The sequence below is a fragment of the Lepidochelys kempii genome, chromosome 9 (genome assembly GCF_965140285.1).
Source record: "Lepidochelys kempii isolate rLepKem1 chromosome 9, rLepKem1.hap1, whole genome shotgun sequence".
NCBI lineage: Eukaryota > Metazoa > Chordata > Testudines > Cheloniidae > Lepidochelys > Lepidochelys kempii.
Window position 1 is genome coordinate 98,810,908 of NC_136388.1, and position 26,344 is coordinate 98,837,251.

At 42.8% G+C, this 26,344-nt stretch overlaps 1 protein-coding gene across 1 annotated transcript in view; it reads left to right on the forward strand.

Moving 5' to 3' along the window:
• GPC3 (glypican 3) overlaps positions 1–26,344 on the forward strand; it is a 284,726-nt gene that overhangs the window by 160,514 nt on the left and 97,868 nt on the right. The window contains exons 4-5 of the mRNA XM_073358506.2: positions 20,947–21,080; positions 25,331–25,456. Of these exons, the coding sequence (XP_073214607.1) occupies positions 20,947–21,080; positions 25,331–25,456 (260 nt within the window). The remainder of the gene's footprint in view (positions 1–20,946; positions 21,081–25,330; positions 25,457–26,344) is intronic.

The following is a 26,344-nucleotide window of genomic DNA, read 5'->3' on the forward strand; positions in this document are numbered from 1 at the left end:
TCCATCTTCCAAAACAGTTGCACGCAAATAGCGTGCTGTTAAGTGTGAGTCACTTTTTATGTCTTAATCCCCTATGCGAGACAGCACCGTAACAAGGTTAAAAGCATGCACAGCTTTCCATTATAAAGATATGTTCAATCAAGCAGAACCTAATCTAATGTTGTATGTCATTCTGTAATTCAGTTGTACTAACTACGGAACACATGAAAACAAGATGTGTGACAACAAAGTCTGAAAAAAGCCCCTAAGAGAGAAACATTTGTATAAAATAATTATTTACATTTTCAATAAACTGGATTTGTCTTTGAAAAAAGAATGAATCCCTTTATCGTGAAAAATCTAATACGTCTTTTGTACCTTGTGTGCCACATTTTCAGTACATTATCTCTGTACTGACCTTTAATTGGATTAGACTGGAACCAATTTTAAGAAAAAATATTTTTATATAGATCTGGTAGCTTCAAACATAAGAAAAATCTTTTTCCATAAGTTCTTTCTTTTTTTTTTCTGTTGAATGTAGGGTTTTGATAAGACCTTCCTTGGCCCTGAATGGATTAATTTTACCAGCAGCTAATCGCTATACTGAGACTTTTACTATTTTGCATTATTCACAATTGCGACACTTCTATTTTAGGCTTTATTTGGGAAGCATACCTCAGAATAATGAGAGGAACAAGCACCCCAAATAGGGTGACCAGGTGTCTGGTTTTGGACCGGAACACCCGGTTGAAAAGGGATCCTGGCAGCTTTGGTCAGCACCTACTGTGTCTTACACCTGTTAATATATCCCAGAATCATATTAATCTTCTTTGCAGCTGCCTCATGTTGTTGACTTGTATTCAGTTTGTGGTTCACTATAACCCCTAGATCCTTGTCAGCAGTATTACCACCTAGCCAGTTATTCCCCATTTTGTAATTGTGCATTTAATTTTTCCTGCCTAAGTGAAGTACTTTGCACTTCTCTTTACTGAATTTCACTTGTTGAATTCAAACCAATTCTCCAGTTTGTTAAGGTCATTTTGAATTCTAATCCTGTCCTCCAAAGTGCTTGCTACCCCTCCTAGGTTGGTGTCATCTGAAAATTTTATAAGCATACTCTCCAGTCCATTATTCAAGTCATTAATGAAAATATTGAATAGTACCGGACCCAGGACTGACCCATGTGGGATCCGACTCAATACATACACCCTTCCAGTTTGACAGAAATAATTGATCATTCCTCTTTGAATACGGTCTTTCAACCAGTTGTGTATCCACCTTATAGTAATTTAGTCTAGACCACATTTCCATAATTTGCTTTTGAAAATATCATGCGTAACTGTGTCAGAAGCTTTACTAAAATCAAGGTACATCACATCTACTGCTTCCCCATATTGACTAGACCAGTAATCCTGTCAAAGAAGGAAACAAAGTTGGTTTGATATGATTTGTTCTTGACAAAGCCTTGTTGACTATTCCTTATAACCTATTATCCTCCAGGTGCTTACAAAATGATTGTTTAATAATTTGCCCCAGTATCTTTCCAGGTATTGAGGTTAGGCTGACTGGTCTATAACTTCCTAAGTCCTCCTTGCTCCCCTTTATAAAGATAGATATTCTGTTTGCCCTTCTCCTGCGTTCTCGGACCCCTTCCATCCTCCAGGATTTCTCAAAGATAATTGCTAAGGGCTCCGCGATTGCTTCAGCCTGTTTCTTAAGTACCCCTGGATGAATTTCATCATACCCTGTTGCCTTGAATACATCTAATTTATCTAAGTACTCTTTAACTGTTAAAATTTAAAATTTTGCCACAGACGCCTAAGCCCCCCACTCCACCCCTTCCCCCAGGCCCCACCCTGCCCCACCTCTTACTGCCCCCACTCCACCCCTGCCAGTTCTCTTCCCTGCCTCTTTCTGCCCCGTCCCCCGTGTGCCCCCATCCCCTTCCTCCCGCTCCCTCCCAGCACTTCCTGCATGCTGGGGAGCAACTGTTCCATGGTGTGCAGGAGACACTGGAAGGGAGGGGGAGGAGTTGATCAGTAGGGCCGGTGGCCTTCGGTATGATTCCGCCCCCTCCCCTGAGTGCGCCCCCTCACCGCTTCTCCCCCTCCCTCCCAGCACCTCCTGCATGCCGGGGAACAGCGGCATGCAGGAGGCGCTGGGAGGGAGAGGGAAGATTTGATCAGCAAGGCCCACGGACCCCCTGGTCTATGGACCCCAGTGAGTTTGTGTGTGTATGGGGGTGGAGGGGATGTGAGAAAACCTGGATTTGTGCAGGAAATAGCCCAACTTGATTGTCATGCACATTGTGTAAAGAGTTGTCACTTTGGATGGGCTATCACCAGCAGGAGAGTGAATTTGTGTGGGGGGGTGGAGGGTGAGAGAACCTGGATTTGTGCTGGAAATGGCCCAACCTGATGATCACTTTAGATAAGCTATTACCAGCAGGACAGTGGGGTGGGAGGAGGTATTGTTTCATATTCTCTGTGTATATATAAAGTCTGCTGCAGTTTCCACAGTATGCATCCGATGAAGTGAGCTGTAGCTCACGAAAGCTTATGCTCAAATAAATTGGTTAGTCTCTAAGGTGCCACAAGTACTCCTTTTCTTTTTGCTTTAACCTGTTTCCCTATTTTGGCTTGCATTCCTTCCCCTGGTTGTTAATAATAATTGTATTGAGTAACTGGGGTCATTAACCTTTTTAGTGAAGACTGTAGCAAAATAGGAAGTAAACACCTCATCTTACTTGATGTCATGACTTATTAGCTCTCCTTCCCTGGTAACAAGGGGATCTGCACTTTCCTTCATCTGCCTCTTGCTCCTAAAGTATTTAAAGAACCTCTTTTTATTGCCTTTTATGTCCCTTGCCAGGTGTAATTCGTTTTATGCCTTAGTCTTTCTGATTTTGTCCCTACGTACTTGTGCTGTTCTTTTCTACTTCTCCTTATCAATTTGACCATGTTTTCACCTTTCGTTGGATTCCTTTTTGATTTTCAGGTTGTTAAAGAGCTCCTGATGGAGTCACAGTGGCCTCTTACTATTCTTCCTATCTTTCCTTTACACTGGAATAGTTTGCAGTGTGTGCCTTTAATTTTGTCTTCTCAAGGAACTATCAGCTCTCCTGAACTCCATTTTCCCTTAGATTTTCTTCCCGTGGAACCTTACTGTCCAGTTGGCTGAGTTTGTTGAAATCTTCTTTTTTGAAGTCCATTATCCTTATTCTGCTTCTCTCACTTCTTCCTTTCCTTAGAATCATGAAATCTGTCATTTCATGATCACTTTCATGCTGCGCCTTTCATAGAAGTGTAGGACTGGTAGGGACTTCAAGAGGACATCTAGTCCAGTCCCCTGCACTCAAGGCAGGACTATATAATAACCAACCCATTCCTGACAGGTGTTTGCCTAACCTGTTCTTAAAAAACCTCCAATGGCAGCGATTCCACAACCTCCTTAGGCAATTTGTTCTAGTTCTTAATTACCCTGACAGTTAGGAAGGTTTTCCTAATGTTCAACCTAAAACTCCCTTGTTGTAATTTAAGCCCATTGCTTCTTGTCCTATCCTTAGTGATTAACGAGAACAATTTTTCACCCTCCTCCTCCTTGTAACAACCTTTTATTATATTTGAAAACCGTTATCTTGTCCCCCCTCAGTCTTCTCTTCTTCAAACTAAATAGACCCAGTTTTTTCAGTCTTTCCACAAAGGGCATCTTTTCTATACCTTTAATCACTTTTGTTGCTCTTCTCTGGACTTTCTCTAATTTGTCCACATCTTTCCTGAAATGTGATGCTCAGAACTGGACACAATACTCCAGATGAGGCCTTATCAGCGCGGACTACAGCTGAAGAATTACTACTCATGTCTTGCTTACAACATTCCTACTAATACATCCCAGAAGGATGTTTGCTTTTTTAGCAACAATGTTACGCTGTTGACTTATATTTAGCATATGTGCTACTACTTCCAGTTCCTCCTGTTTGTTCCCCATACTCCTTGCACTTGTGTACAGACATCTAAAATATCGATCAGATTCCCCCACTGATTTCCTTCTTGTTTCTCCTTTGACCCAGTTGCAATTTTCCAGGTCACACCCCAACACCGAACTCTTTCTTAAGGTCGCCTTTTTTTATAGTTACCTGTGGGCTTTTGTCACCTGCCCCCATGGAACCTCCTCCCTAGGTGCGCAAAGATGTTCTTCCCCTTCTTGGTCAAGTGGATCCCATCTCTTCTCATACATACATACATCTGAGGGTGCAGATACATAATATAAAACTGAGATCTCTTTTTACTTGCCTGTAATGAAATGGCCAGCTATGATAGAGTTTAGCTGGTAAGCCACACTTGAGCTGTTTTATATAAATATGTACGCTTGCTATTAAGTTGTTAATCGACAGAAAGAGAGAGAACTAATTAAGAAGATGGGGTATCATCAGTAGCTTTCTTTCTCTGTGGTTTTATGAGCAGTAATTTGAAAAGAGCCTTATTAAAGTCATTGGTGAATGCTGCGTTTCCGAGAATATTTCCCTTCTACCTGAAGATTATATTCAATAATAAAGAGTGTACAGAAGGTAACTGCTAGCTACGTTATTAAAATGGCCGCATGCTTTCAAAACTGGAGCCATCCAGTTTAAAAAGAAAAAAGCCATGAAGTAATTTAGTTGTTTAAAAGTGTATTTCTACTGGAATCATTAAACCTCCCATACTCTTTGTATGGAGGAGCAGAGAGGAAGTGTTGGAGCTAATGAACACAGGCCAGCTAGAGCAGATTGTGTGACCGTGTTGACACTGCTGTTTAATAATCTCTCATACCCCATTTCTAGATGTCTGGTTCGCATTTCAGAATGGAATGAGATGACAGAGATCTTCTTTTCCTCTTTAATTTAAATTGCTAGGAATATACAGCTCTTTAGTGGGGAAATACAACTGATTAATTTATAAACTGCTCCTGTAACGCCCTAGGCATCTAGATGATACAATACTAGAAATGCGCAAAAGATGTGCAAAGGAAACCACCACTGGTAACAAACTCACCCATAGCTAACTTGTCTCCTGTATCTCTTTCCATGCTCTTTCTCCCACCTGCAGGAACAGACCCTCCTGCCCCAAAGTCCTCACAAGCACTGAGAAACACCCCCTGACACTCCTGTCCCCATGTGAGAGTGCAGCCTTCTCATCCCTACCCGTTTGCCTCCTCATACCTACCTGTTTGCCTCCCACACTAGCTATCCTCTCTGCATGGAGGTGATCTGCCCCCAGGTACTGTGACGAGCTTCCCTCTCCTTTCTGCTTCCTGCTGTGAGACAGAAGTCAGGAAGGCCCAGATCCTGAAAGGTTTTGAGGTCCCTACATTCCATTGATTTAAATGGAAATTAGGAGCCTAAATACTTTAGTGGATCTGGGCTGAAAGGTTCATAGACCTAGTGTTCTGTCCCTCTGATGTCTGAAATATGTTGCTCCACAACCATGTCTAACAGAGGCTGTACTTGCAACATGTGCTGAATTACCTACGGTCAAAAGGGATAATTGTCTGGTCATGTTTACTTTGTATGCTATAATTTAGCACCAGGCAGCAAGTGGAAAAGCAGAAGGTTATTTTGGGATACTTCTCCAGTAATCCCTTAGGTGAATTTCCTGCTGTGTTTCTCTGTCTGTTGAGATAGGAGGGTGCTTTTCTTACTGTAACTAGCAGTGCAGATATCTAAAACATTTAACATCCTCGCAGGAGATTTATTTCATTATTCCATGTCCACATTTCAGAACAAGTGGGTTATTTTGCTGATAATTTTAAGAACATAGGCTGAGATGTTCAAAGCTAGGGGATTTGCAGCTTAAGACACCCAACTATGTCCCCTACCCATCTTTGAAAATCTGTGTAAATATAAATCCCCCCTCTTTCCACACAGTTACAGCAAATCCCTTAGACCCTCTTTTTTCCACATCTGCCTCTGAATCCCACATCTTGTCTTCATTCTGTTTCAGTCTGTCGGGCAAGAGTGAAAAAAGGTAAGAGACAAAATATCATCAGTTTGATTTGCTTAAATCTTGTATACTGCCAATGTACAATAAAATGGTAAAATGGAAATATTGTAATAAGGAGCCCCAGTTCAGAAAAATGTTCCTATTCCAAAAGGATATTTAAGCATGTGCTTAAAGTTACACACATATTCAAGTGCTTTCCTGAATGCAGGGCTAAAATACTAATTTCCGGAGCTGCCTGTGATAAATACTAGGAATAACCAGGTAGGTCACAGGCTGCATAGTTTGCCAAGTGCCCCCAGCCATGAGAAATGAAATATCAACATTTTGATATTAAAGAGGGCAGTGACCAAATGCAAAAGCACTATAGGAAATAGACCCTGACTTCAAATGTCTTGCTTTTAATTGCATTTGCAGCATAATATACTGGTTGCAATGATTATCAATGCTGTGAACTTTTATTTCCGTCAGCAGATCTCCTCTGAACAGCTGGCTTGTCAGGCCAAGATGAAATGCATGCGTTTGTCCTGCAATAAGCTGTGATGCGATAGTGGAAATATTTTGTTTCAACCTACATAATAGGAAAAAACAGACTGGACTGGAATAAAATTATTTCTTGTGAAGAATGTTTTGATCATATTAGCAGGGGAAAGGCAATGAGCATAAATTTAAACTAGCGTGCCTGAGTATGTGGACAAAACGTGGAATAGAGGGCAGGAAATTAAACTGGCAGTTATTGAATGACCATGAACAAATCATTCTGCTTCTGTGTCTGATTCCTCAACTGTAAAATAAGAACCAAGCTGCTGCTCCTCCCCCTTTGTAAAGTTGTTTGAGATCCACAGATGGAAAGTGCTGTGTAAGTGCTAAGTATGAGGATGATTTCTTCTGCAAACAGGAGTCATCTGGATAGGCACCAGGATTCCCAGCTCCAAATGGTCAAAAACGAGGAGTCAGTTTCCCAAAAACTATGAGATTGGCTTAAAATGAGATTTAAAAAAAAACATTATAATAAAGTTTAGACTCTTTTTCTTTGCCTCCTGGTTGTTGAGCCTTCAGGGTGCACTTGGATCTTGTTTTTATGACTTTCTCTGCTACCAGGAAGACTAGAAATGTATTTTTTTTATATGAAAGCAGAAATTCTCACATAACCTGAGTCCAGGAGTTGGGGTTTTAAACATCAGCAAGGGCAAGGCTAGCAATGCCATTGTAAGAGTTGGCTCTGGGTGAGGTATCTTCAAGCCCATCAACCACTTCATTTGTATCATAGTCTCTCCACATAGAATTCAACCATAAAACAGTGTAGGAGCATCCATAATGGATCTAAAACACTGAAAATGGTGTCCTCCGCCCCACACTCTCAAAAGGAAAAGACTTACAAAGATAGAATAGAGACAGGTTTCAGAGTAACAGCCGTGTTAGTCTGTATTCGCAAAAAGAAAAGGAGGACTTGTGGCACCTTAGAGACTAACCAATTTATTAGAGCATAAGCTTTCGTGAGCTACAGCTCACTTCTTCAGATGCATATCGTGGAAACTGCAGCAGGCTTTATATATACACAGAGAATATGAAACAATACCTATTCCCACCCCACTGTCCTGCTGGGAATAGCTTATCTAAAGTGATTTCCAGCACAAATCCAGGTTTTCTCACCCTCCACCCCCCCACACAAATTCACTCTCCTGCTGGTGATAGCCCATCCAAAGTGATAACTCTTTACACAATGTGCATGACAATTAAGCTGGGCTATTTCCTGCATAAATCCAGGTTCTCACATCCCCCCCACCCCCATACACACACAAACTCACTCTCCTGCTGGTAATAGCTCATCCAAACTGACCACTCTTCAAGTTAAAATCCAAGTTAAACCAGAACATCTGGGGGGGGGGGTAGGAAAAACAAGAGGAAACAGGCTACCTTGCATAATGACTTAGCCACTCCAAGTCTCTATTTAAGCCTAAATTAATAGTATCCAATTTGCAAATGAATTCCAATTCAGCAGTTTCTCGCTGGAGTCTGGATTTGAAGTTTTTTTGTTTTAAGATAGCGACCTTCATGTCTGTGATCGCGTGACCAGAGAGATTGAAGTGTTCTCCGACTGGTTTATAGGTTTATAGAATAGAGACAGAGGCAATCTCTCACTGCCTTCTGCCCTGACTAGCTGCTGCCCAAATATGCAAACGCCACAGGACAAGAAAACCCCAGAAATTAAAAATCTCTTAGCAGCAAGTGCTCCTTATAATCAGGCCAACAGCGACATGGAGCCCTGGAGAAATGGTGAGATCTCATTCACACTCTGAATTGCTCTTCACCATTATTATTATGTATTTGCATCCTTGTAGCACTTAGTTCCCGAGTCCCAGCCCCTCTTTACTTCTGCAGAGGAGACCCGGCTCTGTGGCTGGCAGATCCTGCTGGGAACAGGGACCGTAGGGGAGCCCTCCCAGCACACAGCCCCTAATACGCCGCTCCCTGCACCCTGAGCTACCCCCTGCCTGCACACAGCCCCTAGACACCCCTTCTTGCACCCACAGCCACCCCGTGTGCACACAGCCCCAGATATCCCCTCTCTGCACCTTGAGTTACCCCCTGTCCTCACACAACCCCTAGTTACCCCTGCCTTGCGCCCTAAGCTGTTGTCAAACTTTTTGAACTAAGCCCCCCACCTTTGAGTTATAATTTTTGATTGCAGACAGGTGGGTGGCCTGCTGAAGTGAGTCAGGGGCTGGAGGTGGCACTCCCTCCCTGGACCCCCACCCCCCCAAATAGAAGTCAAATTACATCTATGCCCAAGGCCCCTGCCCCGAACCCCCCACCCCTGCTGGGCCCTGGAGTTTTTATAGCACGTGGAGGGAGGCCTCAGAGAGAAGAAGGTTGAGAACCCCTGCCCTAGGTCACACGGCTTTGGGAAGTAGTTGGGAAGAGAAGATAGCAATTAAATAAGCGGAGTTTAGCATAATAAGCAGAAGTCTCAGCTGGCCTTCTTTTAAAACACACGGTAGTTTTCTCCCTTAGTTAAACCCTGAATACTGCAGACATGGAAAAGAAGAAAAATCTTGTTTACATCAAAGACGTTAAAAAAAAAAAGTTTGACTCAAAATGAGGTCACAGTCCTTGGAACAAAAGTCCATCCTCTGCAGTAGGAGAATCGGGTCGGTCTAGGAGTCCGTTAGAATCTCAAATTAGTGTAGACGTGGGTCACAGAAATCAAGGGGAGTTTAGGGGTTTCAGACTTTATAGGGGCAGCAGAGCTGAAATTAAGGATTTGAGAATCTCTCGGGAGCCGTGGTTTCTCTTAAGGAGAAGGATAACTCCAGCAGGAGTAGAAATGGAAGGGGAATCTCTTTATACACCTATCTTAGTTATTCAAGGCCTGATTCAGTGGAAGCAAAGATATCTGGCTTCAACAGGCAAGTACAGGTTTTCGAAACCCTTAAGAAGTCCCTTGCGTTCTGCGCTGCTTTTTTGACTCACTGAATTTGCTTCCTTAAATAGGCACTGGAATAGAGTGATTCTGTCATATGCTTAATGCAGTTAACCTTTTAATTCTTTCTCGGATGTCAGTGCTATTGTCATGCAAATATATGCAGTAGCCTAATGAGCAGTCGCATCTGGGCAGCGTGGCAGGATAAGTGCAGAGCAGCCCATTCCTTACGCTTGAGGAACTAAAGCCTTTCTCATTAGCTGTCAAATTAACAGGCGCCGAGTGTTCCCCAACCCGCGTCCCTGCTTGCTGTGCTAACAGCATACACAGCCCAATGTAAGGGAGCTAGAGAAGACTCTGATGTTGATAAACTAGGGGATGTCAACACTGCAGCTGGGAGTGTGGCTCTGCTCGAGCTAGCATGCTAAAAATAGCCGTGCGGATGTCGCGGTTTGAGCGGTGCTGCGGGCTAGCCACCCAAGGAGGGCCCGAGTAGATTGGGCAGATTTGGATCAGCTGGCTAGTCCGTGACCGACATCCATGCTGAAGTAAGAGACTGCAGACTCCTAACAGTGTGTCTGGCTCCAGGAAAGAGCTAGATACTGCTCGCTCAGGGGCTGATCCTGCTTCCTCTGAAATCACTCATAACATGGCTTCAAAGGAGAAGGATCACATTAGGGTGACCAGATGTCCCGATTTTATAGGGACAGTCCCGATTTTTCGGTCTTTTTCTTATATAGGCTCCTAGTACCCCTCAGCCCCGTCCCGATTTTTCACATTTGCTGTCTGGTCACCCTAGATCACCTCCTTGTAGCTTAACCTGTAGAAGAAGGGGAAAACTAACCCAGAAACTCCCTGAACTGCTTCCCTGGAGCTGCCTATGAAATCTCCTCTGGAGGGAGAGGGGTAAATCCAAAAGCTCCCCATGCTGTTTGCAGGATAGTCCCACTTTGCCAGGGAAAAGATGTATCATCAGAAGGGGCTTTTCTGTACAGTATTTGGCACATTGGGGCTCTGTTCTTTGTTTGGGGTCCCTGGGCACTACCCTAATAAATGCAATAAAAACGTGATCGCCTTCAAGCTGCTCCATTTGAGAAGAACATATTTTCCTCTCCTTCTGAGTCCCTCCTCTCTTAAAACCCCTCTGCTTTCTATTCCCCACCCCCCTTCTCTGGCTAGCTGCGAAGTGTCTACTTTGCATGAAAGGAGCTATATAAAAATGAATTGCATGGTAATATTTCCTCCTATTTAGTACCTGTCAAATCCCACTTCAGTCTGTAGGAGGTTTTAAAGCTGTGTTGATGATCTACAGGGCAACCTAGTCCCATATCTGTGATGGCCACTGACTAGCTGTAGTGCATGTTGGTAGCGTGTATTAGGAGTCACTGCGTGAGGTGGCATGACAGAAGCTGTGTTATTCTAAGCATTTGTGTTTCTATGCATTTGACATGGTTAGTGTTGCATTATTTAAGCCCAATGTATTATTGAACATTTATTCCTAGGTGTGAAGACGAGGTCACTTCCTCTGATTCCTGATTTGGTGTCCAATGTTTAGGCTACTGTCTCTTATGTAATCTAAAAAAGAACAGGAGGACTTGTGGCACCTTAGAGACTAACCAATTTATTTTGAGCATAAGCTTTCATGAGCTACAGCTCACTTAACCCTAACCCTAAGTTGCATCCGATGAAGTGAGCTGTAGCTCACGAAAGCTTATGCTCAAATACATTGGTTAGTCTCTAAGATGCCACAAGTACTCCTTTTCTTTTTGCGAATACAGACTAACACGGCTGCTACTCTGAAACCTATCATTATGTAATCTATGCAGTGATATCTGAATCACTGCAATTGCAGTGAACTGAAGTTTGTAAGTAACATTTGAGAGTCAGTTAATGGGGAATTCCAGTGAAATGTTTGTAGAAGACGACATTCGGATTATCCCACTCGGTTTGTGTCTTTTGCTTTAATGCTCAGTGTGAGAAGAACAATCATTAGTTAATGATGTGCTTCTTAAAATAAAGCATTATACATTCATTTTAGGCCCATAATCATATTTTCTGTCAAGGGGGGAAGACTGGGGAACATCTGCCTACCTCATCTTCATGACAAAATATATATGATTACAAGCATATAATATGAACGTTAGCCCTAGTGTTTATTCACTTCTGTTAATCAGTATTCATTTGAGAGCGTGCCATGCAGTTTGTGGAAAGCAATGCAATCAGTTGAGTAGTATGGTAGATTTAAATCAGCAATAAAAGCTCTGGGGAAATTAACAAGACAAAACATTAACCACAGACTAAACATTAACATATATTAGCATTTTTATTACACCTGTAGAAATGTTAAATGTGCTTAGTTACTACTATTAAAAAGTTTATGTTCTATACCATATCATTTCAATGTTATATTTTGTTTTAAAGACTTTTGGAGTTTAATTAATCTGATTTATATAGCAGCATTTGAGTAATAGACTTCAGGTTCACTTTTATGGTAACTTTAAACATAAGGAACATGCTTGTTTTGTGTTTATCATGCTAACAATACATCTAACATTTAATAAAGTAGGTCACTAAAACAGGGGAGAGGGGGAAGGTCTTTGTTTTATTGAAATCCTTTGGATTTCTAACAGCAAGAAAATAAACACTAGTCTGAGGGCAATGAATCCAGTTCTATAAATACAGCACATTTTCTTGACTTCTGTGTCAGTCAGTTGTGTGTGTGGCAGAATTCTCTCTCAAATCATCCTTCAAGATACTGTATTCAAATCAGTTCCAATGGTTAATTGCTTTTCATTTTAATGTGCAGTTTCTCCCAGAAGAAACTCAGAAATAGGTATAAAATGACATATGTGAACTTGAGAACAGAGAAGATTGCAGGAGGTAATCTTTAAAAATGAGGCCATTCCCTTGAGGAATAAAACCCTGTACCTTCATGGAAAAGAATCTATAAGCAGGAGAAATTCACACAGAAGACAAATGGAAACTCCATGTAAAGTTTAAGCAAAGGTCAAATGTTGCAAGTTATTCTTTAGAGCAAAGTGAAGCTTGTGGTCTGAATAAAAAGGTAAAATATCAAACAGTCCACTCATTTCAATTCCAGGGGAAAGCTGATTATTTTTTTAAAAAATAGCTCCTAGAAAATTACTTTTAAAATGCACTTATAGTCTCTAGAGCAAATCTCTCAATGGCTTTAGGAGTTACAGGTGGATTGTTTTGCAATGATTTCCTTATAAAATTTGCTTGATTTATGAGTAAGATGACTTTTTCCCCTAAACTACAAGCTCTTAATTGTCCTGTGATCTGAAAGTCAAGCTTGGTTTTCTGTGGCTCATGCGCTATGGGACCAATCCAGAGCTGATTAAAGTCAGTGGGAGTCTTTACACTGAATTCAGTGGACTTTGGATCAAGCCCTATCAGCAGAAATAAAGATTCTGCCCCTGAGAGTTAGTCAACAATCCATTCTGTATTGATGATGCCTGGAGCTAGAACACAATGCATTCCTGGGCAGATACCAGGAGGCCAGAGCTCTTGTACATCTGAGAAATGTGGAACCTTTCAACAAAGGGGGTTGAAAGTCTCTGGAAACTGAATATAGGTGAGAGAAACTTCTCTGAACAGAAAACTGTCGTTTGGTAAGTTGAGTTTTAGTCTGAGGCTACGTCTACACTTAAAAAGCTATAGAGCTGCAGGGACCACTGCAGCGTGTCAGTGTGGACACTCACCACACTGACGGGAGGGGTTCTTCTATCACTGTAGTTAATCCAGCCCCCTGAGAGGCAATAGCTAGGTCGATGGAAAATCTTCCGTCGACCTAGTGCTGTCAACACTGTGGTTAGATTGTTACAGCTACATCTCGTGGGTGTGGAGTTTTCACACCCCTGCGAGGTGTAGCTATGCTGAGGTAAGTTTTCAATGTAGACCAGCCCTCAGAGGTGTGTTTTTACTTTGGTTTGTTTGTAATCCTTTCTGTCCATATTCCTTTTACTTGGTGTCACAAATACCTGTGTCTCTTTGTTAATAAACATGTTTTACTTTTACCGCAAACCAGCTCAGGGCTTTGATTGAAGCGGAGGGTTGGTCAACCCCAGTTAAGTTAATAAACTGCTGTGTAATGTCTATTGAAAGGAGCATCCAACTTGGTAAGGTTTGGTGGGTACTATGGTAAGAGGGGCTTGACCACTGCAGAGAAACCCGTTTTGGGGAAGAACTCAGGGCTGGGAGGATGCTGGTGTTACCCTGCAAAGTGAAACCGTGCTGGTGGAAGCCTGGGTGAGGTCAGGGTGCTGTGAGCAGGCTGTTGGCATCAGGCTCTTAGCCAAAGCTGCACAGCACAGCGGCTCCCAGGGTTACAGGGCACCTGGTGACACAACCACTTGCTGTTCTGGGTTGAACCCCAAAGCATTGCAGCCAGGGAAGTGCAGGGGTTCCTCTGAGGGAGAAGTCAGTAGCTGATGGGTACCCAGCATACTGCACAGCAGTGAAGACAAGGGACGAATGTTTGGGAATTGACCAGACCCAGTGAGGCTTGCAGTCCATGGTAGAACTAGTTTTTAAAAAAACAACATTCTTTTGCAGCCATGACTGGCACCATCCTTCTTTTCTCAGGTTTCACAAAAAGTGACCCCTCTCTTTGCAAATGCTTGTAGAGAAGTTTTCTGCTGTACCAGTTTGCATTTTCCTTAATGTCAACAGGAGGGGCGCAGAACATTCAAATTCAGCTTGCTGTGCCTCTTGTTCGTAGAGCTTGTCTACAGGGATACTTGAGAACATAAGAACGGCCATATGGGGTCAGACCAATGGTCCATGTAGCCCAGTGTTCTGTTTTCTGACAGTGGCCAATGCCAGGTGCTTCAGAGGGAATGAACAGAACAGGGCGATTATTGAGTGATCCATCCCGCGTCGTCCAGTCCCGGCTTCTGGCATTCAGGGGCTTTGGGACACCTAGAGCATGGGGTTGTGTCTCTGACCATCTTAGCTAATAGCCAATGGTGGCCCTATCCTCCATGAACTTTTCTAATTCTTTTTTGAACTCACTTATGCTTTTGGCCTTCACAGCATCCCCTGATGACAAGTTGCACAGGTTGACTGTGTGTTGTATGAAGACATACTTCCTTATGTTTATTTTAAACCTTCTGCCTGTTAATTTCATTGAGTGACCGCTGGTTCTTGTGTTATATGAAGGGGTAAATAACACTTCCGTATTCACTTTCTCCACACCAGTCATGATTTTAAAGACCTCTGTCCCCCTGAATCTGTCTCTTTTCTAAGTGAACAGGCCCTGTCTTTATAATCTCTCCTCATGTGGAAGCTGTTCCAAACCCTTAATCATTTTTGGTGACCTTCCCTGTACGTTTTCCAATTCTAATCCATCTTTTTATCAGAACTGCATGCAGTGTTCAAGATGTGGGCATACCATGGATTTATAGAGAGGCATTATGATATTTTCCATCCGTTTCCTAATGGTTCCTAATATTATGTTACCTTTTCTGAGTGCCGCTGCACACTGAGCAGATGTTTTCAGAGAACTATTCAGAATGACCCCAGGATCTCTTTCTTGAGTGGTATCAACTCATTTAGACCCCATCATTTTGTATATAGAGTTGGGATATTTTTTCCCAGTGTGTCTTGCTTGATATTTATCAACACTAAATTTCATCTGCCATTTTGTAGCTCAGTCACACAGTTTAGTGAGATCCCTTTGCAAATCTTTGCAGTCAGCTTTAGACTTAATTATCTTGAGTAATTTTTATTGTCTGCAAACTCTGCCACCTCCCTGTTTACCCCCGTTTCCAGATCATTTATGAATATGTTGAACAGTACCAGTCCCACTACAGATCCTTGAGGGACCCCGCTATTTACTTCGTTCCATTGTGAAAACTGAACATTGATTCCTACCCTTTTCTTTTTTGTCTTTTAACCAATAACTGATACATGAGAGAACCTTCCCCTTTATCCCAATTTGCCCAAGAGCCTTTGGTATGGAACCTTATCTGAAAGTCCAGGTATACTATATCAACTGGATCACCCTTGTCTACATGCTTATCGACACCCTCTAATAGATTGGTGAGGCATGATTTCCCTTTACAAAAGCCATGTTGGCTCTTCCCCAACTTCGTGCATGGCAAACTGAGGAGTGAATCTACAGTGCACTAGCCTGCAACACCGTTACTGGCCACGTGGACCCTGCTTCCATATGCTTAAAGTGCCAGACAGCAGTACATCAAAGTTCAAAGTGCACACTTTTAGTGTGTGGTAGCAGGGTCCACCCAGCTGGTTAGCACGTGGCAAGCTAGTGAGCTGTAGATTCACATCCTGGCTTGCTGTGCACAGCGTCTCTGGGTAGACAAGTCCTAAGAAGAAGTGTTAACTTGAGGGATGCAGCTGTACTCAGGCTTTGTCTACACTGATGTTTAGGATTTGATTCCCTACTCCCTCTGCACTCTGGTATATCTGCCGCTGTGCAAACCTCTAGTGTAAACCCACTGTACTGATGTGGGTTACCTCACTTTCCAACTAGGGTTTGCATGGGTACTCCTGAGCACGAGCCACCCCATCATAGGTTTCACCCCAGTGCAGCACATGTACACTAGAGGTTTGCTGCAGTGCAGTTATATGAAGGTAGCGTTGCTCACGCAGAACAGCCCCAGTGTAGGCAAAGCCTTAGAGACCCGCAGGTGCCTGGCCCCTTCTGTCTTTGAAGAGCTCTCCTGGATGACGCCATTGGCACCCCCCCACCCACCTTCATTATGCTTCAGCGTGTTTTTATCAAGTCCTTGATCCAGCCTTACTCGTGTCAGGATCAATAGCGTTCACGGACTCAAAGCACAGAGCTGCGAAAGGAGAGGGAATTGCACAGTGTCAATGAAAAATCAAAGTTAAGTTCTCACAGATGACTGCTTAAAATACCTGACCTTTACCTGCTCCTCTTCTTTGCTTTAAATCCGTTACTGTCAGTGTAGGGATAGTGGTGGACCTTCCATATTTTGTAAAATTATGTACCACATTGCATTACATGGGCACTGGTATGACAGTGTATCCGTGTTGTCCCCTTCTTTTACTTTTCTGCCCACTGCTGTTGAGCAAAGTAACTGTTTTGAAATGTTTTGTTCTGCATGTGGCTCTGCAGGGATATGTACGCAGTGTGTCCAAGAGAAGAGAGAGAGTGCTGCCAGAATGGCTAACTCACTTGCTATTTTATTGTAAGTCTTATCGTATTTGATTGCTTTCATAAAACCCCAGCTCCTGGAGTCATGTGATTACGTGAGAATCTCAGCTTTTTTAAAATTAAATTTCTAGCCTTCATGCTTGCAGAGAAAAATGTGAACCCAAAAGGCTCAAAATCCAGAAGACATAACAAATAAAAAGGTCCCAAATGCATTACTTTTTAAAAAAAACATGATTTTTAAGCCAGTTTCATGATTTTCTGGGGGACTGACAGATGATTTTGGGGCACGTGGGACTTGGCAAGACTAGAAAGGAAACAGCTCAAAGAGCAGTGGAATGAAAATAGGGAAAAAGTTAAGTACCAACGAAGCAATGCCCCAAGAGCAACAGCAGCGGTGGGAAGAACAACGTCAGAAAGGGGAAAAGAGCAGCAGAAAAGGCACCTGCGACAACATGTCATCCCCGTACACCTGAAACCAGCAATGAAGGATCCAGGCTTGTGACGTTCCTGGGAGGTTTATCTCTTTCTCGTTATTGTATTGCAGCCTGGGCAAACAAACTGTGCTGCTCTCGATAATGAAAGAGGTGACGGTACTAATTTATTTACCAAACGAAATGTTGGATGTAATAGAATGGAATTAACCTCTTCTTCAGCTTGCTCGTCAGGTGGCGGTAGCACCAGGCAGTGGGTGTGCTTTTAGCCTCGAGCTTGTTGCTAACTGGTAGTTCAGCTGGCTAGCTTAGTTCACTGCAGTGTGAAGATAAATTAGGCAGTCCTAAGAGTATAGATTTAGGAGCCTAACTGCAGGCCCCCAGCTGCCCTTGGAAACAGGATTTGCTAATAATTTCAGTGCTAACACAATCTGAACTTGAGTGACATTCACCCAGTGTCACTCTCTCAGGAGCAGCTGGATAGGGAAGGCCTGGAGAACGGGGATCACAAAATCAATGAAGTCAGCATGTTGTCTCCATGAATGAACCGTGGAACTCGTGCACAATAAGTAACACATTATGATTTACTGGCAAGTCCGCTGATGTAAACAAGGAAAACAGAGGGTCAGGGCTAAATGAAGTTGGAATAGGAAAGCAATCTATTATTTTCCTGTCATTCTTCCACAGAGGGATAAGGAACAGATCTCCGCAGGTGCTGTTTTAGAGCGGTCTGCGCTCTGACGGGAGGATCTTTGCCTCATAATGCACACAACAGCAGTGCAACTGGTTCTGTGCTTACCGAGCGACAAAAGTAGCTGCTTTCTTGAGGGGAGAACTGGGCAGGGATGTCAATTTGTGGAAACCGAAATGGTTCCTGAGAAAGGGTCAGTTTCGAGTCATCTTCTGATTAGAAAAATGTTTGGGGTGGGGGAGTTTCTAATTGTCCAAACATCCTGTATTGATGTTTTCAAACCAAAGTTTCATTTTTCAATTTTAAATGAATTTTCATTTTGAAAAGTAATTACCGGTAACTGATACTAAAAAAGGTAAAAATCAAAATGGAAACAAAATGTTGAAAAGACATGTTAATTGACCTGATCAGAATTTTTTTTTCAAATGATCAGTTCATGTAAATTTTTAAGATTTCAACTTTTCATCCTGTGTCCAAATGGGGAGAAAAAAATTCAAAATCTCAACCGTTCATGGGATGGGAAAATCACGCCCTGCCCGGCTCTACTTGAGAGTACGTGAGGCACCTCACTTCTTTTCTTGCTACTTGCCCCGTTATCAAATCAATGTCTGATGAGCTAATTTGTGATGTTAACACAAGAGTTCGTGCAGTATTATTTGGCAGCAGCCGTGCTGTTTAATGTATTTATGGTACCAAGTGTTTTTGTTGGTCAGCATATGAAATTCAAACTGAGCTCTGATCTCAGACACCTGTTCCATGGACTTTGGTGTGGCTCTGCAGAGGTGCAGGGCAATCAGGTTGCAGAATCAGGGTTGTATGTTGATGTGAGGAAAACCCTCACTCAGTGGCCACTTCAGACACTAGGGGTTGATGCATATGCAGTTGCCTCAGGGAAGTGGAGATGCCCCACCTTTTAGCCTGCGGTGGTACTGTAGAGTTTTACTGCTGATCATGCTATAGAAATTTCTATCACCAGAGGCTGACAAATTCAAAGAACCAGCACATCTACCAGTTCTTCTTTTTGCCTGTCATAAACTCTTCTAGTCTGTCATTTACTTCTCTCTTGCTTTATCTTTTAGAACATATATTTTTTTAAGTATTAAACCCAGTCCAAACTTCTGCAGTCGGTTGGTCTCACATGAAACCCGTTATCCCTCCAGATTTATTGTCTTTAGCTGGTGTCTTCTTGCATTGGTGGAGAGACCTGCATTATCAAACAAGTCAAACTTGTGGCCGCCTGGAAACCAAGCAGTCAGAGAGCAGCGGATGCTGTCGGTGATTTTCATCTCTAGTTATTTCTGGCCACATTTTCCATACCATAATTCTGTCGCATAGGCAGCAATAGGCTAAAATTAGGCATTGTGGCTCTGTGGTTCCTAGGATTCACTGGTTGGCTGTAGAATAGTTTTAAGTTGAAACTTTCCATTGTCACATTCTCGCAAAGTTAGCATGTAATCCATGCTAGTTGCAAAAGCTGCAGGCAGATTATTAGCAACACTGTGACTAAATGAGTCAGATAACTCATTGGTTTGTCATGAGTCTTGCACTCGTTGGTACTGTACTTAAAGCCCCACCTCCTGGAGTCTAGTGTTTACATGCCAATTTCTGCTTATTTTTTGTTCCTAAATAAATGAAAGTTTCTGGTCCCAATGGTTGTAGTGGATTGCTTAAAAGCATGAATCCTAAAGGCTCGCAAACCTGGAAGACTAGTAAACAGAACCTGAAATGTATTTATTTATTTATTTTTAAATCTCAGGATTTTTAAGCCAGTCTCATGGTTTATTTGGAGCCTGACCTGTGATTGTTGAATGCTTCAGATTGACAATACTGTAATGTCCATTGCATGAGCCAGAGTGGATGCATGAGGCCCTTCCCCCTCTGCTGCGCTGATCCCATATAAAATAGAGCACTTCTGGTGTAAGAGCGCTTTCCAGGGGTGTTCATGTGAGTAACAAGCGAGCATAGCCACAGTGAATCCATTTCTTCAGTCGGAGTGAATGTTTGTGGGGAAACTCTGCGGTATTCCCCCAGCTCTGGTAACAAGCCTGTTGGCTCATGCATGCCCTCATCTGGCCAGGACTCTCCAGAGCATCCTGAAGAGTGAAATCCACCCTTTTCCTCTCAGATCCCACTCAAACTCTGTTTTGAGGGCATAAGTGAGCTTTCAGGGAAGCACAGTCCTTCCACACAGAGGTGAAGCATCAAAGGGGGCGTACGGTCTCATGGGGAGTGGCTACTGATTGTGACAGGAAAACAAAATGATCTTTTTAAAGGGGTTGACAACCAGAAATATTAGTTCTTCTTTAACTCTGGCCTGGTATCTGTATCTTATTTTGCTCTGACTTTCAAAAAGAAAGTGCAGAGGAACTTCTGAAGCACCATGGCTGATAACACAGAGAATATTTAACCTGTCAGTTTGGAATTCTGCCAGGAAAAGCTTATAGCTCGGGGTTTTGACAGCTGATTGCTCTCTGTGCATTGCCTTCGATGCCACAAGGCTGGTATCCTTACAAAGAACTATGTGATCTTTACAATTCTCTTTTATGAGCTTGTTTCAGTCTTGGAGCAAAACATACTTCCAAGATTGGAGCGCTGTTCAGATGGACTTGTTAAAAAGAAAAACTAGCCCTCAAAGGGCCAGATCCTCAGCATACCTCTGATGACTTTAATACTGAGTTACTCTGGCTGAGGATCTGGCCCAGAAAGGTTAGAAAGATTAAAAACACCTTGCACTTGGAAAACAGAGCTTTATATTTCTGACCAGGAACTTCTGTGGAGAGGCACAAAACGCATAATCCTTTGACTTTTCCCTTCAGGCTCATTCATCATTTGAGAAAAAGCCTTTGTTACTAGGTGAGAACCAGGACCAGCCTCCACAATGGAAGAAATTGGTTGACATACTTGTTATTCTGCACCAAGTTCTTTTGTTTTACAAGTTACCCCCACAAATTCCTCTGGGATGAGACAATGGGTAAAATTTTCAAAAATGCGTAAGTGACTTGGGAGCCTTCATCCGATTTTCAAAAGTGTGACATAGGCCCAGATTTTTAAAGGTGTTTAGGCACCTAACTCCTTATTGACTCCCAAGTGCCTAAGTCACTTAGTAAATGTGACATTGGCTCCCAAGTCACCGAGGCGCTTTTGAAAATTTTACCCTGCATCTTTATCATGCTATTTTAAAAAATGTATACGTGTGGTGGACAGTACATCTCTTAGCCTTTTGCTTCTGGTGTGTTGCTTGCTGCACTTTAGCTCATAATGCTTTTGTGTTGCGTTTTCAGATTAGCAAATTCTGTGGCCATTCCCAACAGAGACAGTATAGATCAGCTCATGACCCTGAAGACCTTTTCATTGACAAGAACGTACGGAAGGTGGCTCACACAGAACATGAGGAAACCCTGTCCAGCCGGAGAAGGTGAGACCGTTTTGACTCTGAGTATACATGGCTGCTGTCTTTATGAGGCAGGAAACTACTCTGATGTAAAACTCTGAAATATATCCATGTGGGTGAGGGTTACATGTTTTCATGGCTACTGTGTAAATGTCAATGTGTTTTTCTTTTAAGCATAAAACTGTCTTCTGATTCCCATCTTTGATATTCCAGGGGCTGTACAAAACACTGTTTTTAAAGGTTGCCAAGGCAGATGTTAACCTTAGCCTGAAGCATGGCGCACAAGGTTTCCAACCTTATAGTATGGAGGGATTTTTTTTTTATTTAACACTTTAAAAACATCAAGGAATGTTCACAGCAGTTTTCTAAGTGTTTGAAAATCAGAGCAGGCGTCTGTGTTCGTGGCACGGAACCCAGCACTTGTTCCAGCTAGGTTTAACTCGGTAAATAGAAGCTGTAATTTAGTGGGATTATATTGGTATGAAGGGAAAAAGCTCTTCTCCCTCTCACTGATTTTTAAAGCAGACTAGGAGAATTTTGCGTGCATGCGCTTATGTATTTAAATAAAAGAAGAACAGCTGCAGAAATGAAATGAGAAAATTTGATTTTTTTTTGTAAATGTGGAAACGCTCAAAGACGACGTGAACAAAGTCACCTGTAAATATTTACTGGGCCAAATTCTCATTGTCTTTCAGTCGGGCCGTACCAGGGTGGACTAAGAGGAGACTGCTTGTAAGTGTGTTATAAGCATCTTTGTTCCTCCATTATCTTCCTGTGTTGTGGGGGGCACACTGCACAGACTCTGGAAGTGATGCATTATTGTCATTTGAGGAGCATGGGATTTGGAGAAACCCACTGCAATGTACTTAGGGCTTTAAGAGAGGCTGTACGTACTGACATTGGAAACGTTTCTCTCCTTCACTTTGCGACTGATGTCTCCCATCCTCCTGTTGTGAGCAGATGATCACTTGCAGCTTCAGCCGACAGAAAACATTGTTCCTTCCAGTGCTCTTCCTGCGGGATCTGGTACCTCAGTTTACAATAACAAGATGGGAGCTGCTTTCAGGACAGGACCTCATAGGAAATTGACAGCTACAAGATGAGAGACCATCCTGGTTACACACGAGGGGAAATGAAAAGGAAGGAGGGATGAAAGATTCTGGAACAAATGATCAATCAATCTGTCTGTAAGACCGAGAGGATAATCAGGTGGTAAGGAATAGCCAACATGGATCTGTCAAGAACAAATCATGTCAGACCAACCTAATTCCTTCTTTGATAGCGTTACTGGCCTAGTGAGTTGGGGAAAGCAGTAGATGTGCTATATCTTGATTTTAGTAAGGCTTTTGACACAGTCCCATGAGACATTCGCACAAGCAAATGAGGGAAATGTGGTCTAGATGAAATTATTATAAGGTCAGTGCACGGCTGGTTGAAAACCATACTCAAAGAATAATTATCAATGGTTCGCTGTCAAACTGGAAGGTTGTATCTAGTGGGGTCCTGCAGGGATCTCTCTTGGGTCCAGTACTATTCAATATTTTCACTAATGACTTGGATAATGGAGTGGAGAGTTTTCTTATAAAATTTTCAGATGACACCAAACTGGGAGGGATTGTAAACACTTTGGAGGACAGGATTAGAATTCAAAACAACCTTGACAAATTGGAGAATTGGTCTGAATTCAACAAGATGAAATTCAATACAATTCAAAGTACTTCACTTAGGAAGGAAAAATCAAATGAACAACTACAAAATGTGGAGTAACTGGCTGAGCAGTAGTATTACAGAAAAGGAACTGGGGATTATAGTGGATTTCAAACTGAATACGAGACAATAACGTGAGGCAATTGTGAAGAAGGCTAATATCATTCTGGGATGTATTAAAAGGAGCATCATATGTAAGACATGGGAGGTAATTGTCCGACCCTGCTCAGCAATTCAGCACAAAAATCCCATGAGAAGAATCTTGACTTATTTTGGCCTCCCGGATGGCCCCATGAAGAAAATAAAGCCCCTCAGGAAATGCATTAAGAACAAATGGTGATCACAAGATATTCTAGTGCCTGCCGAAAGTGAAGACATAAATCTTCCCGTGTATTTTTGCAGGGAAAGATGCTCAGGCTTTGTGATGTGTTTTTAATGACATTAGTAAGGCTTTTCTCGTTAACTAAAGCTTGTTTATTGGTGGAGATGAGGCGATAAATAGCAGCACTGACATCTTTCAATAGCCAGAAAAGCTGCATTATGAAAAGGAGTACTTGTGGCACCTTAGAGACTAACCAATTTATTTGAGCATAAGCATAAGTACTTCTGTACTTTCCACAGTATGCATCCGATGAAGTGAGCTGTAGCTCATGAAAGCTTATGCTCAAATAAATTGGTTAGTCTCTAAGGTGCCACAAGTCCTCCTTTTCTTTTTGTGAATACAGACTAACACGGCTGTTACTCTGAAAGCTGCATTATGTTACTTCCCATCAATACTGTAGGAGAAAAAAAGGGAATCCTCTTCCACTCTACCTCTGTTAGTTAGAGAGGCCGTGTGCACCGGCTGTGTGAATCTGATGATGGGTGAAAAGCTGCATGCCTTATTAAAAGTAAAGAAATAAAAAATAAAGGCTCTCTTTGAAAGCATCCAGACATCTTTCTCTTTGTTTTGTCTGCCCCCAGCTGGGTGGTTTGTAACTCACGGCTAATCTCTGTAACAGTTTACTTCAGTCTGAAGTGGATTCACTCCTTTTAAAATAAGGAATGGTACGTGCCAAAAGGCAGACCGTACCAGTCCAGGGATGATTGACATTGCACGAGTGCCTGCAGGCTCCAGGCAGGTTCAGAGGCCCCACTGTGCCAGGTGTCGTACACAAGATAGTCCCTGCTCCCAGGTTGACGACATGCTTACAGATCAGGAGACAGCCAAAATACAAAGGGGGAGAAAAAGGGTGGGAGGAAGGGCACCATCGGCTAGGGGTCTGATGCACACACCTTGTGGTTCAACAATATCGATTGTAGATATTGAGCAAATCTCAGTATTCCCCCCCCCCCCCCGCCTTATGGAGCTTAGGTCTCCACCTCCTCACCTGGCCCATTAACAGAACGCTCCTGCAGCCCCAAGCCCCATTGCTTTATAGGCTATGCACTGGTTGTATTTCATTCATTGTGCCTTGATTTATTTTAGTTATTTTCCATTTGTTTTCTATTACTCCCCCTGCCCCGAGTTAAACACACTACTGCTCTGCCCCGGTTCTCCCTCCACCCTTCAACAACCCCTCGGTCCCAGCCTCCAGTCCAGAGTCAAAGGAGCGCTTTGTGGATGGTGCCCTAGGGAGCAAGCAGGTGAGCTTATTGCCACCGCAGGATTTAAATGGAGGAGGAGTCTCAGTTCTGGGGGTGGAGGGAGGCAACAGAGACGGTCACAAAGTACCCCAGAGCCTAGGGGAAGGTGTGCTGCTCTGAATACAGCCCACTTTGGGAAATGTGTCCAGTACTGAATTTGGCTCATTGTTACATATTACGTAGCGTGCATTGTCAGTGGACGGTAACTGCCTGTGTTATCAACTTCTCCACATTTTACTACAGTAGTTCGTTACAAATTCGGACCGTCACCTTGCAGACACAAGCGCTTAACTTTACATGGGTGAGTAGTCCCATTGACTTGTGAGGCTACTTATGTGTAAAGTGAAGCACTTGTGTAATTGTAACCTGCTGGCGAGTGTGTGTTACATGTCCCAGTTACTGAGCTTTAACTCTTCAGCTCAAACTGTAGCAGCTTATGCTTTTAGCTCCGGAGGTCCCTGATGGAATCCTCACCATGTCAGCCAAGGGGATGACTGTCACCTAGGTGTTTGCAGGATCGGGGCCATCGGGCCCACTGCTTCTTGCAGCCTTTGAAATCAGGGGGAATTGTGCCTGACTAAGGAATGCTTGGATCTGCCATTTGAGAATAGCTGACATGACATGACAAAATGACATAGAGGGTGTGATGCAGAGTGGCAGAAGTCTCCATAAACAAGCCTGATGCTTCACCTTTAACTTGCCATGGTGCTCCTTGCAGGTAGGAAGTTATGCATGACTTCTGGACACATTGGTTGCTATAAGCAGCTGTGCAAGACCTGCTGGTAAAACCTGCTGAACTGATGATAATCTAACATTGGTTAGTCTCTAAGGTGCCACAGGTCCTCCTTTTCTTTTTGCGAATACAGACTAACACGGCTGCTACTCTGAAACCGATGATAATCTGTTCCTATTTAACTTATACCTTTGTGCTTTCTTTTCAGGGAGCTCATTATGAAACTAAAATCTCATAGCAGTTTTTATAGCAGCTTGCCCGACTATATCTGCAGCCACGGTTCTGCTGTTCAGAATGACACCCTTTGCTGGAATGGACAAGAAATTGTGGACAGGTGAACAATTCTTTTTTTCTCCTCAGTACTCCTCATAAACAGTTAAATGTGCATGCAAGTTTTTGTAGGACTTGGGCCTACTGAATTCACTGATGTCTGAGATTTCACAAATAGCTTCACTGGCGATCTTTGTTATTTATACAAAACTTAAAAACAATCAGGCCAGAAGCTGAGTCTGCTGCGTGATGTTTAGCAGGGCGATGGAGCAGAGGGGGGCACAAAACTACCTGTGGGAAGGAGCAGAAGGTTACTCTTCATGCTTTATTGAGATGTGGAAGCCACTCTGTGTGAAACACACACTGCTGTGGCCCAGTGGAGAATCGGGTGTGTGGGTGTTGACCAGTCAGGAACAAAGATGCGGAACAACTGCTTTACTAAGCAACACTCCCTCTGGAAAGGGCATAATTCAGTGACAATTTGGGTATCAATGAGGTTGTAGTTACCCTTTTCCCTTTGGTGTGGCTTCACGCTGATGGTCATCTGGGCTACTGAGTTTTGGTAATACATCTTCTGGGTTCGTGCTGACTTTCTTCCAACTTGAACATCTGACCTTCATTCTAGAATGAACCATTAACATTAGGAAATAGACAAATGCCACAGTATTACCTGTGGACATGGTAATATCTGAAAAACATTCAATTCTGTCCTCAGGTGCACTTCAATGTGGACTGCATACATGCAGGTGTGCATGGAATTCGGTCCAAAGTGTGCAGTTGTTTTCCTTTGCATGATCTACTTGCACTGTGACCAACAGGAGGTTTCTACTGATGGGTCTTTAAATAAAAAGTCTTACGTGTTGGGCCAAATTCATCCTTGGTGCAACTCTGGGATGCCAGCAGAGTATCAGCCACAGTGGTTCTTCCCCATTCTGTTTTCTCCTGCTTCTAT